Genomic DNA, 12,132 nt, shown 5'->3' with positions numbered 1-12,132 from the left:
TAGCGCTAAAATCGCTTGCTGCAAGTGGGCCCAGGTCATTAAAAATCCTTGCTGAAGTCTATCAGGAGGTTATACGAAGAAAAGAATTCTACCTATGGCTTTGTTTTCCCCATCTTATATGATTTCAACACTAAAATACAAAAGTATTCACTTTGAATATGACCCAATAACGATGAATTGAGCTTATGAACACCTGCGCTTTGGGAAAATATACCAAATTTATAACCAGTTTCGAACACTTGAGCAGAAGACTTATGCTTATACAACAGTGTTTTCTTTTTCTTCTGACGGACTTCTGAGCTGAGCATACTTAAGAGAAAAATAATAATATGGATGAGTGAACTGGAGTTATCTCCCTTTTAAGATAATAATGGCTACTATTGAACTATTGTAATTAACACAATAGGGAATGTGTATGGTTACCATGGTTACAAGTTTGGCAGCTATTCAACAGTTAACAAACAAGGTAACTACCAGACGCTGTGAATCAATATCCACTGTGGTTGTGTGGACTGATGAGTATATTGTGTGATATACAAACTGCAGCCTACCATGACCTGCATGAGATTAGAAATGAAAGCTGTGGTGACCTTACCATGGTTATTGGGAGTATTTTTGTTATTGGCCAAATGTTAAATTAGTCAGGGTCCAGGGTCAACCATTAACAATCTTGAGCAACCTAAAACACTTATAGTTCTTTATTTCTTCAACACATTGACCATTTGGGGGACTCTGATAATATCAAAAGAGTGAGTGAGTGAGTTGGGTTTAACGCCGCTTTTAACTGTATTACAGTTATATCACGGCGTGTCAGCTTAATGTGTGAGGAAAGCCCGAAGTGATGCAGGTCTCAGACGTTTACCTCTACGGTGAAACCCACGAGCACGGGTATAGTGCTGACAAACATTGAAACACAATCGGGGCGAACCAGGATTCGAAACCCACAATCATAGGTTTCTGGCGTGCCTAAGGGACGCAACTCTGCACAGCGAATCGCGGGGCCTTAGGCTGGGCCACCCGTGCCCCCTAATATCAAAAGAACTTTTGACTGAGGAAATATACTTCTATATGTTCTCCATAAAATCAATTACGACAAAAAGATAACTTGTGCAGTTGTGCCGGCTATCATACAATAACAGTCGCTTAACTACTGCGAGATTGGTCGATATATATGCTGACAACCCCAAACCCTAAAACACTCTCCTTGGAATAAAAGGATGTGACAACATTCACTAGTTGTTTGTTTATCTTTGATAGTAGTCACATCCTTTTATTCCAAAATTATAAAAAAAAACCAAATAACTAGAGAATGTTGTTCTACCTACACAAAATCAAGATAAGAATAGTATTTAAATCTCCAGCTCCAGCAGAAGTGGAAAGGAACAGTGCTCATGTTAATCTTATTCAAAACAATTGTTAAACGGTGACACTGACATTGACATGTTTATAAATGATCTTCCTGTGTAACAGTAATCATAATATGTTCTTGAATAATGTGCCAAATTCCAGTCAGTGAATGCTCATCTTGAACAGAGTCACTTACCTGAAGAGACACCACATGCCACAAATGCTTCAGTGTGGGGCAGGACCCAACAATTGAAAACTGCCAAACTCGGTCACCATGGTCACCCATCCACCCACTCTCCATGACCAATATTGCTTACCACCACCTGATGTGGGAGTGAGTGAGTGAGTATGGTTTTACGCTGCTTTTAGCAATATTCCAGCAATATCACAGCGGGGGACACCAGAAATGGGCTTCACACACCTGATTTGTGACCTGGGCGCTGTGCACAGGACCACTTGCCACCACACAAACAAGAGAAGACCAGAATATCTTTTTTTCACGTTAATACGGTTTGTCAAGAAGAAAGTCACCATGTCTCATTTTCCCTCTACGCCTGCTGTACACTCTAAAGGAGATGTGAAAGTTAGAAAGAGGACCTTTCACATAACACGGTGACAAAAACTGCCAGTCGTGCTAGGCTGGTTTTAAATGAGTAAATTTTGACTTACAATTCTCAAAGAATGTGTCATATTGCATCTGTCATGTGTTCAAACAAGTACACCACATTTCTACAAAGCCAAACAAGAGTTTGGAGTTTCTCAATATGATCATAATCATGTACATGATATTGCCAACTAAACTGACCTCTAAAACACTTGATAATAAATAACTAAACACATCATACATCTTCAACAAACATATAACCAACCCTCCTATAATCCTACCTCCCTGAAAAAACCCCAGTTACACCAGCTGTCTTTAAACAGGATCCTCCTTTTCCGCTTCTCGGACAGGGATCAGTTTCTCCACACTACCCCTACTGCTGCTTGACCTGTCCGTGCTGCTGTAGCCACTGGACTTGCCACTGTCCACGAGGTTGATATGCTCCAGACTGTCTGGGCGCCGGTTCCGGGTCTCTGTCTTTGGTTCTGTGTCTTTGTGAGACTTGGAGGCTTGGACGGTAACTCTGCCATCTTCAAACCCCTTTTTCCCTGGTTGGAAGATCACTTCTGTGTCCTTGAGATTCTTGCCAAACCATACCGCCGTGCTGCTGCGGTTGTTAGCATCCTGTTTGATGCTGATGAAAGAGACCAAAATGAGCATAATTATACATAAGGATTATAAATAGTACTGTTTTAGTTGTTAATCTCTCATTAGATCAGACTCCGGATAAAAAATATTAGTCTTGATTCTCAGGCACCGCCAGCATTATCATAAAGTTTGCCACACGTTTTGTTTTTATTTCTATTTTGAAAAAAACCAACCCAAAAATCCTTAAATATTCCAAGTCCAATGGTAGTCAAATACTGTATTACAGCAGAGCTCCAGATAAGCTGCGTATCTGCGTAAAATACGCATCAGAAATGCAGAAATACGCAGTAAAATAAAATCCAAGCGTACCAAATACGCAACGAACATTACAGATACGCTACAAAAATAAAACTTGTGCGTATCATCAAAATATTGTGAAGTAACCCTGCGTATTCGATTAGCAAATCAGCAACTTATTTTGAAACTATTAACGGACATTTCGTCAACCTTGCCAAACTCCACGATGACAGTTACATCATGGTCATTTGCCATCACACTTTCTTGTGTAAGTATCGTGGTAGTTTTGAGTCCTATAAAGCTCTCGAACCCACACGACACCAGTTTGCATGGACTAGATGAATAGTGTTTTTAAATTTTAACTTTAATACCCACATGTGTAAAAACTAGTGGGTAACAGAAATTTGAATACCCAGATAGAATTACTGATACCCAATGATTTTAAAATGCATGCGTAAAATACCCACAACACCAAAAGCTTATCTGGAGCTCTGATTACAGTATTTTTCTCATCAAGGAATACATTTATTTGGGGAGGCCCTTTCCCATGTTGATTGTACACAACTGTTTATTTGGTTACACAACTGTTTATCTGGTTACATACTAGTGTGAAATCTATTTTTAAAAAGAAATCACTGCCTGCCTGCACTATATTTTCAAAAGACTTTGCCTGGGAACCAATTCTTGTATTTTTTGAAGCATTACTAGAACATATTAACTTAGTTAGGATTGGACTAACTTTTGAAAAAGTGCAAAACATTTATCAATAATGCCTTGTTTGGAAAATTGGTTTGATTAATGACAGGTCCATGAAGGTAATAAACTTCCAGAATTATTAAATTTAGTATTAACTGATAAACCGACATATTATTTACATGATATATTGATACTAAAATTTCCAGTCAATGTCATCCCTATGTGCCTACTGTTTTCAACAGCTACTTACAGGCGAATCACCTGGTCCAGCAGCTCCATGTAGTTGACGAACTGCTCTCCTTCAAACACCTGTAACATACAACACAGCCCCCTTCGTCAAACACCTGTAACACACATCACAGCCCCCTTCGTCAAACACCTGTAATATACAACACAGCCCCCTTCGCCAAACACCTGTAACATACAACACTGTAACATACAACACAGCCCCCTTCGTCAAACACCTGTAACATACAACACCGTGACGTACAACATCGCCCCCTTCATCAGGCACCTGTAAAGTACAACACTGTGACATACAACACTGCCCCCTTCATCAAACACCTGTAACATACAACACTGTAACATACAACACAGCCCCCTTCGTCAAACACCTGTAACATACAACACCTTGACGTACAACATCGCCCCCTTCATCAGGCACCTGTAAAGTACAACACTGTGACATACAACACTGCCCCCTTCATGAAACACCTGTAACATACAACACCGTGACGTACAAAACTGTCCCCTTCAAACACTTGTAACATATAACACTGTGACGTACAACGTTCAACTGTGATGTACAACACTGCCCCCTTCATCAAACATCTGTTACATACAACACCACCCCCTTCAAACACCTGTAACATACAACACTGTGATGTACAACACTGCCCCCTTCATCAAACACCTGTAACATACAACACTGCCCCCTTCAAACACCTGTAGCATACAACACTGTGATGTACAACACTGTCCCCTTCATCAAACACCTGTAACATACAACACCACCCCCTTCAAACACCTGTAACATACAACACTGTGATGTACAACACCACCCCCTTCATCAAACACCTGTAACATACAACACTGCCCCCTTCAAACACCTGTAACATACAACACTGTGATGTACAACACCACCCCCTTCAAACACCTGTAACATACAACACTGTGATGTACAACACTGCCCCCTTCATCAAACACCTGTAACATACAACACTGCCCCCTTCAAACACCTGTAGCATACAACACTGTGATGTACAACACTGTCCCCTTCATCAAACACCTGTAACATACAACACCACCCCCTTCAAACACCTGTAACATACAACACTGTGATGTACAACACTGCCCCCTTCAAACACCTGTAACATACAACACTGTCCCCTTCAAACACCTGTAACATACAACACTGCCCCCTTCAAACACCTGTAACATACAACACTGTCCCCTTCAAACACCTGTAACATACAACACTGTCCCCTTCAAACACCTGTAACATACAACACTGTCCCCTTCAAACACCTGTAACATACAACACTGTCCCCTTCAAACACCTGTAACATACAACACTGTCCCCTTCAAACACCTGCAACACAACACTGTCCCCTTCAAACACCTGTAACATACAACACTGCCCCTTCAAACACCTGTAACACAACACTGTCCCCTTTAAACACCTGTAACATACAACACTGCCCCCTTCAAACACCTGTAACATACAACACTGTCCCCTTCAAACACCTGTAGCATACAACACTGTCCCCTTCAAACACCTGTAACATACAACACTGTCCCCTTCAAACACCTGTAACATACAACACTGTCCCCTTCAAACACCTGTAACACAACACTGTCCCCTTCAAACACCTGTAACATACAACACTGTCCCCTTCAAACACCTGTAACATACAACACTGTCCCCTTCAAACACCTGTAACATACAACACTGTCCCCTTCAAACACCTGTAACATACAACACTGCCCCTTCAAACACCTGTAACACAACACTGTCCCATTTAAACACCTGTAACATACAACACTGCCCCCTTCAAACACCTGTAACATACAACACTGTCCCCTTCAAACACCTGTAACACAACACTGTCCCCTTCAAACACCTGTAACACAACACTGTCCCATTTAAACACCTGTAACATACAACACTGCCCCCTTCAAACACCTGTAACATACAACACTGTCCCCTTCAAACACCTGTAACACAACACTGTCCCCTTCAAACACCTGTAACACAACACTGTCCCGTTCAAACACCTGTAACATACAACACTGCCCCCTTCAAACACCTGTAACATACAACACTGTCCCCTTCAAACACCTGTAACACAACACTGTCCCCTTCAAACACCTGTAACACAACACTGTCCCATTTAAACACCTGTAACATACAACACTGCCCCCTTCAAACACCTGTAACATACAACACTGTCCCCTTCAAACACCTGTAACATACAACACTGCCCCCTTCAAACACCTGTAACATACAACACTGTGATGTACAACACCACCCCCTTCAAACACCTGTAACATACAACACTGTGATGTACAACACTGCCCCCTTCATCAAACACCTGTAACATACAACACTGCCCCCTTCAAACACCTGTAGCATACAACACTGTGATGTACAACACTGTCCCCTTCATCAAACACCTGTAACATACAACACCACCCCCTTCAAACACCTGTAACATACAACACTGTGATGTACAACACTGCCCCCTTCAAACACCTGTAACATACAACACTGTCCCCTTCAAACACCTGTAACATACAACACTGCCCCCTTCAAACACCTGTAACATACAACACTGTCCCCTTCAAACACCTGTAACATACAACACTGTCCCCTTCAAACACCTGTAACATACAACACTGTCCCCTTCAAACACCTGTAACATACAACACTGTCCCCTTCAAACACCTGTAACATACAACACTGTCCCCTTCAAACACCTGCAACACAACACTGTCCCCTTCAAACACCTGTAACATACAACACTGCCCCTTCAAACACCTGTAACACAACACTGTCCCCTTTAAACACCTGTAACATACAACACTGCCCCTTCAAACACCTGTAACATACAACACTGTCCCCTTCAAACACCTGTAGCATACAACACTGTCCCCTTCAAACACCTGTAACATACAACACTGTCCCCTTCAAACACCTGTAACATACAACACTGTCCCCTTCAAACACCTGTAACACAACACTGTCCCCTTCAAACACCTGTAACATACAACACTGTCCCCTTCAAACACCTGTAACATACAACACTGTCCCCTTCAAACACCTGTAACATACAACACTGTCCCCTTCAAACACCTGTAACATACAACACTGCCCCTTCAAACACCTGTAACACAACACTGTCCCATTTAAACACCTGTAACATACAACACTGCCCCCTTCAAACACCTGTAACATACAACACTGTCCCCTTCAAACACCTGTAACACAACACTGTCCCCTTCAAACACCTGTAACACAACACTGTCCCGTTCAAACACCTGTAACATACAACACTGTCCCGTTCAAACACCTGTAACATATAACACCGCTCTCCTTGTAACACCAGTAAGCTGTTATGTGTCAGGAACAGAAGGTCCTAGTTTGCTACTTACAGCTGGGTCATGCCTGGCCTGTACATAGCCGTCGGAGAAGCGGTGGATGATGTCCGACTTATGGGCGGGTCCTGTGATGGCTGAAGGACACAGGGAGAACAGGTACTGTCGGATAGTCTGTGTCGGGTGTCGCACCTCCATCGTTGGCTCGTTCTCTCGCAGACTCTCGACTGTGGAGGGAGGGAATACAAGTGTCAGAGAGGGTGTGGGTCCCGTGGTCTCACCTCTATCATCATGGAGGCGTAAAACAATCACTGTAGGATCAAAACTTTAAGAGGGACGGGTACCATTTCAAGAAAACAAAATAGGCAGGTGTTATGAAAACAGGTATTTTTCTGCAAGAAACAGAGTGTTATATGCTACTTTCAGCAATATTCCAGCAAAATCATTGTAGGGGACACCAGAAATGGGCTTCAAACATTGCCCCACAGGGGAATCGAATCCTGGCCTTCAGTGTAATGAGCCATTGCTCTTCTACTTACTTGCATTTGTGTAAGCATCAAGAGCCTTCATTCTGTAGTAGTAATGATTGGGAACTGAAAAGAAAAAAAATATTTGTGAAAAAACGTGACAAGCTAGTTATTATCAATATTCTAACACAACATATAATGGAATACAGTCACAATAATTTACATGACCAATATGTGGCAGGTTGAAAGTAATTGAATCAATGAATGTTAATATTTAAGTTAAACATGTCAAAGTAAAAATATAAATGTGACAATACTGGTCTTCCACAGCTGTTTCCATATTTTGTATAATGAGACAGCTACTTATCGAAACAGACATTTTGGTATGAACAATAGGGTGTGTGTTGTAAAGACTCAAATATGTCGGTGCATCTTCCTTGTTGAACTAAGCTGGAATTTCTGGGTCTGATCGTAGCCCCACCAGTGGCTATTACGAGTTATGTCCCTTCTATGTCCCTCCTATTGACCAATCAGATTCAACCTCTCATATCACTTTCACTTGCTTCAAACAAAATGGCGGTGCCCAGTCAAGACGAGCTGATCGATAATCATAATCAATATTGTGGTAAAATTGATCTGTATGGGAGTTATAAATGGGATGTCGATTTCGTTACGCAATTTTGATGTAAAATAAAATGGGTCTTACTTTCCGAAGTACATGAAATCATGTGAGAACCTTGATTAAAAACATGAAAAGATTATGAAAATATCTGTTGACCCTAAGTTGACGGTACACAGTCAAGACGATCTGATCACTAATCATAATCCATATTGTGGTAAAATGGATCTGTCTGGGAGTTATGAATGGGAGGTCAATTTTGTTACACGATTTTGATTGAACTATGCATAGACTCATTAGTCCAGCCACAATACATGTATAACTCCATACAAACTGGACTTTTATAGTCAGTTAACTCCCTTGCCTCAGGAAGATGGTGGTGCTCTTAACAGAGGATACACTGAGAACGACAAACCTGAGGAAGCCACAAGCTGGACTCTCTCGGTCAGCAGCATTGGCTCATACATAAGATGCTCCACCCGATCCAGGCGCCGCTTGATCTCCTGTCGCATAATCTAAACAGAAACAAAACGTCACCAGATGAGTCAAGTACAGACATCCCATGACAGAATGCAGATAGTAAAAAGAAAGAAACAAGTTTTCTTTAACTACTTTTGAGTAGTATACTTTATTGAGCATGTTGAGTTTGACCAATAACAATGTCAACATCACAACAGGACTTCTAATACAACATTATTCCCATCATTGTTAATTATTTATATCTATTTGCTACTGAAAAGAAACCTACCTAATGGAGGAGGTATGAAAATCCTTTAATGTCCATTAAATTAGACAAATTTGAAAGTTTTGAAATACCTATTATGAAAGTTTGTGAACATGTTCACATGACTGTCAACTGACCCTACTTTTTTCTTTGTATCAATTGCAAATCTTGACCTTTTGACAATTGCAAAACCACAGACGGAAGTACAAAAACGGATGATGATACAACCTTCGGAGAAATTCTAACTTGGGCAAGTTTGTGTCCTAAACTGAATGTTTCAGCATATGTATTCATGTACTGTTCATATAAAATAAAAAATGCAGGTGAAAAAGAATACATATAACCAGAGAAAAAGTATTTTCTCTTCCCCTATAGATGTGCTTGATAATGTTTACTTTTAGGGTTCGGACAAGTCCAAATTTACTACCCGGGTACCAGACCCCCAATTACCCGACCGTACCCGGGTACCCACTGCAGGTCTCAAGAGTTGGGAACAAAATGTCTGATTGGTAATTGTTTTACCGCAGCCCTGGCTAAAACTTTTCAGATACATGTATCAAACAATCAGATCATGCGTTCACTGAAGTTGACTGAAGCTTTATCTTTACTCAAACATATACAAGTCAAAAGGAATGTGTGCATCGTCAGAAAGAAATGCGAACAATAGCGACTTGGAGTGTAACCACTGAGCTATAGTAAGTTTTTGTCATTAAACAATATATCATGTGGCTAACCACAGGTCCAGGTAGTCCTGTGGTACCCGGGTCCTACTCAGGACCCACCCGACCCGAGTACCCGAGTTACCCGTCCCAGCCCTATGTACCTTCTTTACTTATGGAAATTAGCAAACAGCTTTGACAGGAAGAAAGATTTATATAAAGTTTAGTTTTATTTCCATTTTGTGATTATTTTTTTTAATCCAAGTACTTTGAAAAAAGATTACTGAAATGAGGCATGTGATTAATGACAATGCGATGTACCTTGGGTGCATCTGTTCCAATGTTGACATGGGGTCTTCTTGCAGATTTGAGAGTAAATCTGGTTATCTGACGCTTGGCAAACAGGAACAGTAGGATAAAAACCTTTAAATACAGAAATGATATCATGCAACACCACTGTTCCCCTACCTCATCTTCAATTGGCATAATCATACACAAATGCTAAACATCATCCTGTTCATCATCATGATAATGAAGAAAATCATTAGAATAAATTTAGTTGACATGGTGTCGAAGTTGATTACATTCATTAAAAAAATCAACCCATTTGTCAACAAGTTTAGCATAATCAAACATATGAACGTTGTTTTGAAGGATATTTGCTGGTATCCAGCATTGTCTTCACTGCGCAGCTCGAACTACCATGTTTGAATGCTTTAAAAACATATTCCAAATTTTAACATATTTTTCATTTTGACTTTGACAGCTCAAACACACTGTAGAATTGAAAATGATGAAAAACTTACCAAGCCCCCTGATGATATGAACAGGACTACACTGACAAGTGACAATTCAGCCATGTCCAGAAACTGATAAACATAGTTTGATCATATAAACCATGATCATGATGATGAAGCCAATTATTCAGGGTTGTACTTCATGTCTGCATGCCACACTGAAATGAATATACAAAATAGTAACACCTTTCCATTCAACAAGATTATTAGCCTGTATGATGGCATGGAGACAATTGGAAATAATTATTGTCTAATCTGCTGGTCAAATGTTTACATGGTTGGTACATAAACTGTTTGCATTCTGATCCAAAACCACTGTTAGACATAGTACACCCCAGTGATGATCCGGGTTAGAGTTACGTCTTCAGCAACGCATGCTTGTTGTGAGAGGTGACCAAAGGATCGGGTGGTCATAATATTTTGCTGTGATTTAACTGCTAATTGCACAGTGTTTCACTGTCATATAGGTTCATCACTCATCAATTAGTGTCTAGGTATATGATGACAATTTGTAAATAATTAAGTCTGGACCAGACAATCAAATGACTGACATCATGAGCATCCAAATTTGCAATTGGGATATCAAAACATGCATCAACCAAGTCAGTGAACCTGACAACCTAATCCTGTTAGTCGATTCTTTCAAAAAAGCATACTCGACTCTTATGACAAGTATGGGTTGTTGAAGACAAATTCTAACCCGGATCTTCATGGGTCACCTGGCCAGGTATTTGGCTAGGTTTCACATACTGGCTAACACTATGAGAACAAACCACAATTAACCAATCATGTGAGTTAAACGACATTGTCAGCTGTGTCATGTTTCAGGCAATAATAGTGCAAATTAAATATCATGATAGGTATTGCATCACGACTCAACTTTCGCAATAAAGATCCGCAGTGACAGTGATCAATGCTTACACCTGAATAGTTGCTGTGCTTATAATAAACACAACTTCAACTGATCTATTTTAGGCGAAATCGACTAGTTTCAATACGATGTCTTCACTGTTTCCTCGTTCTGAACGTCCTGTCGTGCCATGTCATATGTGCGAAAAGACATGTATTTGCATACAAAATGTGAATCTGTTGTTTAGTATAACGCCATTTCATACACGGATAATCGGGGCAAAATGACTAAATTTTCGCATCAGCATTTTATGTGATATTTAGTCTGTCAGAGTCGGTGTCAGTTTCCACTGATCATCTGTCGCAGTCAGAGCAATGAAAGCAATGGCAAAGTATCGGTCGGACGTTTAAATTCAATGTTCTAAGCAAATATAAGCAAGAGAAAGATATCCTGTCCTCTTTACAGAATTATGACATATGTCTAATACGTTGTTTCTTCGATTAAGTGGACACTAGCGATAAAAACACATTTACCGGAGAAAAATTAATAACCGGAAATCAATCTCCCGCCATGTTGGTTGTCACTAAAATGAACAATAATGCAAAAGTGGGATCGTAAAGGAAATACAAATAATCCCAATATCGTGTTGGTTCTCATATTCCCCCATCTACCGCTAAACAAAGCTTTATCTATCTGCAGCCTGAGCTAAGATCTGATTTTAATGATATTGCATATTCCCAGAAACGTCAGACATGTGTTGTCTTTCTCTCACGAGTGATCATTTTTATGAAGCCGCCGGGAGATTACACGTATAAGCCATAATTTTTATCTGATTTTAAATTAATTTATATATATGCAGTGTATGAAATAGTTTCCAAAGTTCACTG

General features: G+C 40.3%; 1 protein-coding gene across 1 annotated transcript; it reads right to left on the bottom strand.

Annotated features, from left to right (window-relative positions):
- Positions 1 to 914: 914 nt before the first annotated feature.
- LOC124146817 (protein C1orf43 homolog) lies at positions 915 to 11,834 on the bottom strand. The gene is made up of 8 exons (XM_046517284.2): positions 11,779 to 11,834; positions 10,405 to 10,553; positions 9,920 to 10,021; positions 8,631 to 8,730; positions 7,669 to 7,722; positions 7,187 to 7,356; positions 3,783 to 3,841; positions 915 to 2,585 (listed from the first exon to the last, which is right to left on the bottom strand). The coding sequence occupies exons 2-8, from the start codon at positions 10,456 to 10,458 to the stop codon at positions 2,267 to 2,269; spliced, it is 858 nt and encodes a 285-aa protein (XP_046373240.1). The 5' UTR covers positions 10,459 to 10,553; positions 11,779 to 11,834; the 3' UTR covers positions 915 to 2,266.
- Positions 11,835 to 12,132: the final 298 nt, after the last annotated feature.

This window comes from Haliotis rufescens, unplaced genomic scaffold (genome assembly GCF_023055435.1).
Source record: "Haliotis rufescens isolate VD_foot unplaced genomic scaffold, xgHalRufe1.0.p SCAF_1, whole genome shotgun sequence".
In the NCBI taxonomy this organism is placed as follows: Eukaryota; Metazoa; Mollusca; class Gastropoda; order Lepetellida; family Haliotidae; genus Haliotis; species Haliotis rufescens.
Note: the sequence above shows the minus strand (reverse complement) of the source record. Positions and strands in the feature narration are given on the sequence as shown.

Bases quoted from the DNA above. Each gene is read 5' to 3' on its own strand.
- LOC124146817 (XM_046517284.2), bottom strand. From the start codon at position 10,458: ATGGCTGAATTGTCACTTGTCAGTGTAGTCCTGTTCATATCATCAGGG. The intron at 7,723-8,630 runs GTTTGTCGTTCT...TTTTCTTTTCAG, and splicing joins CCAGCTTGTGGCTTCCTCAG to TTCCCAATCATTACTACTAC. The intron at 2,586-3,782 runs GTAAGTAGCTGT...CTCTTTCATCAG, and splicing joins CTGGACCAGGTGATTCGCCT to CATCAAACAGGATGCTAACA.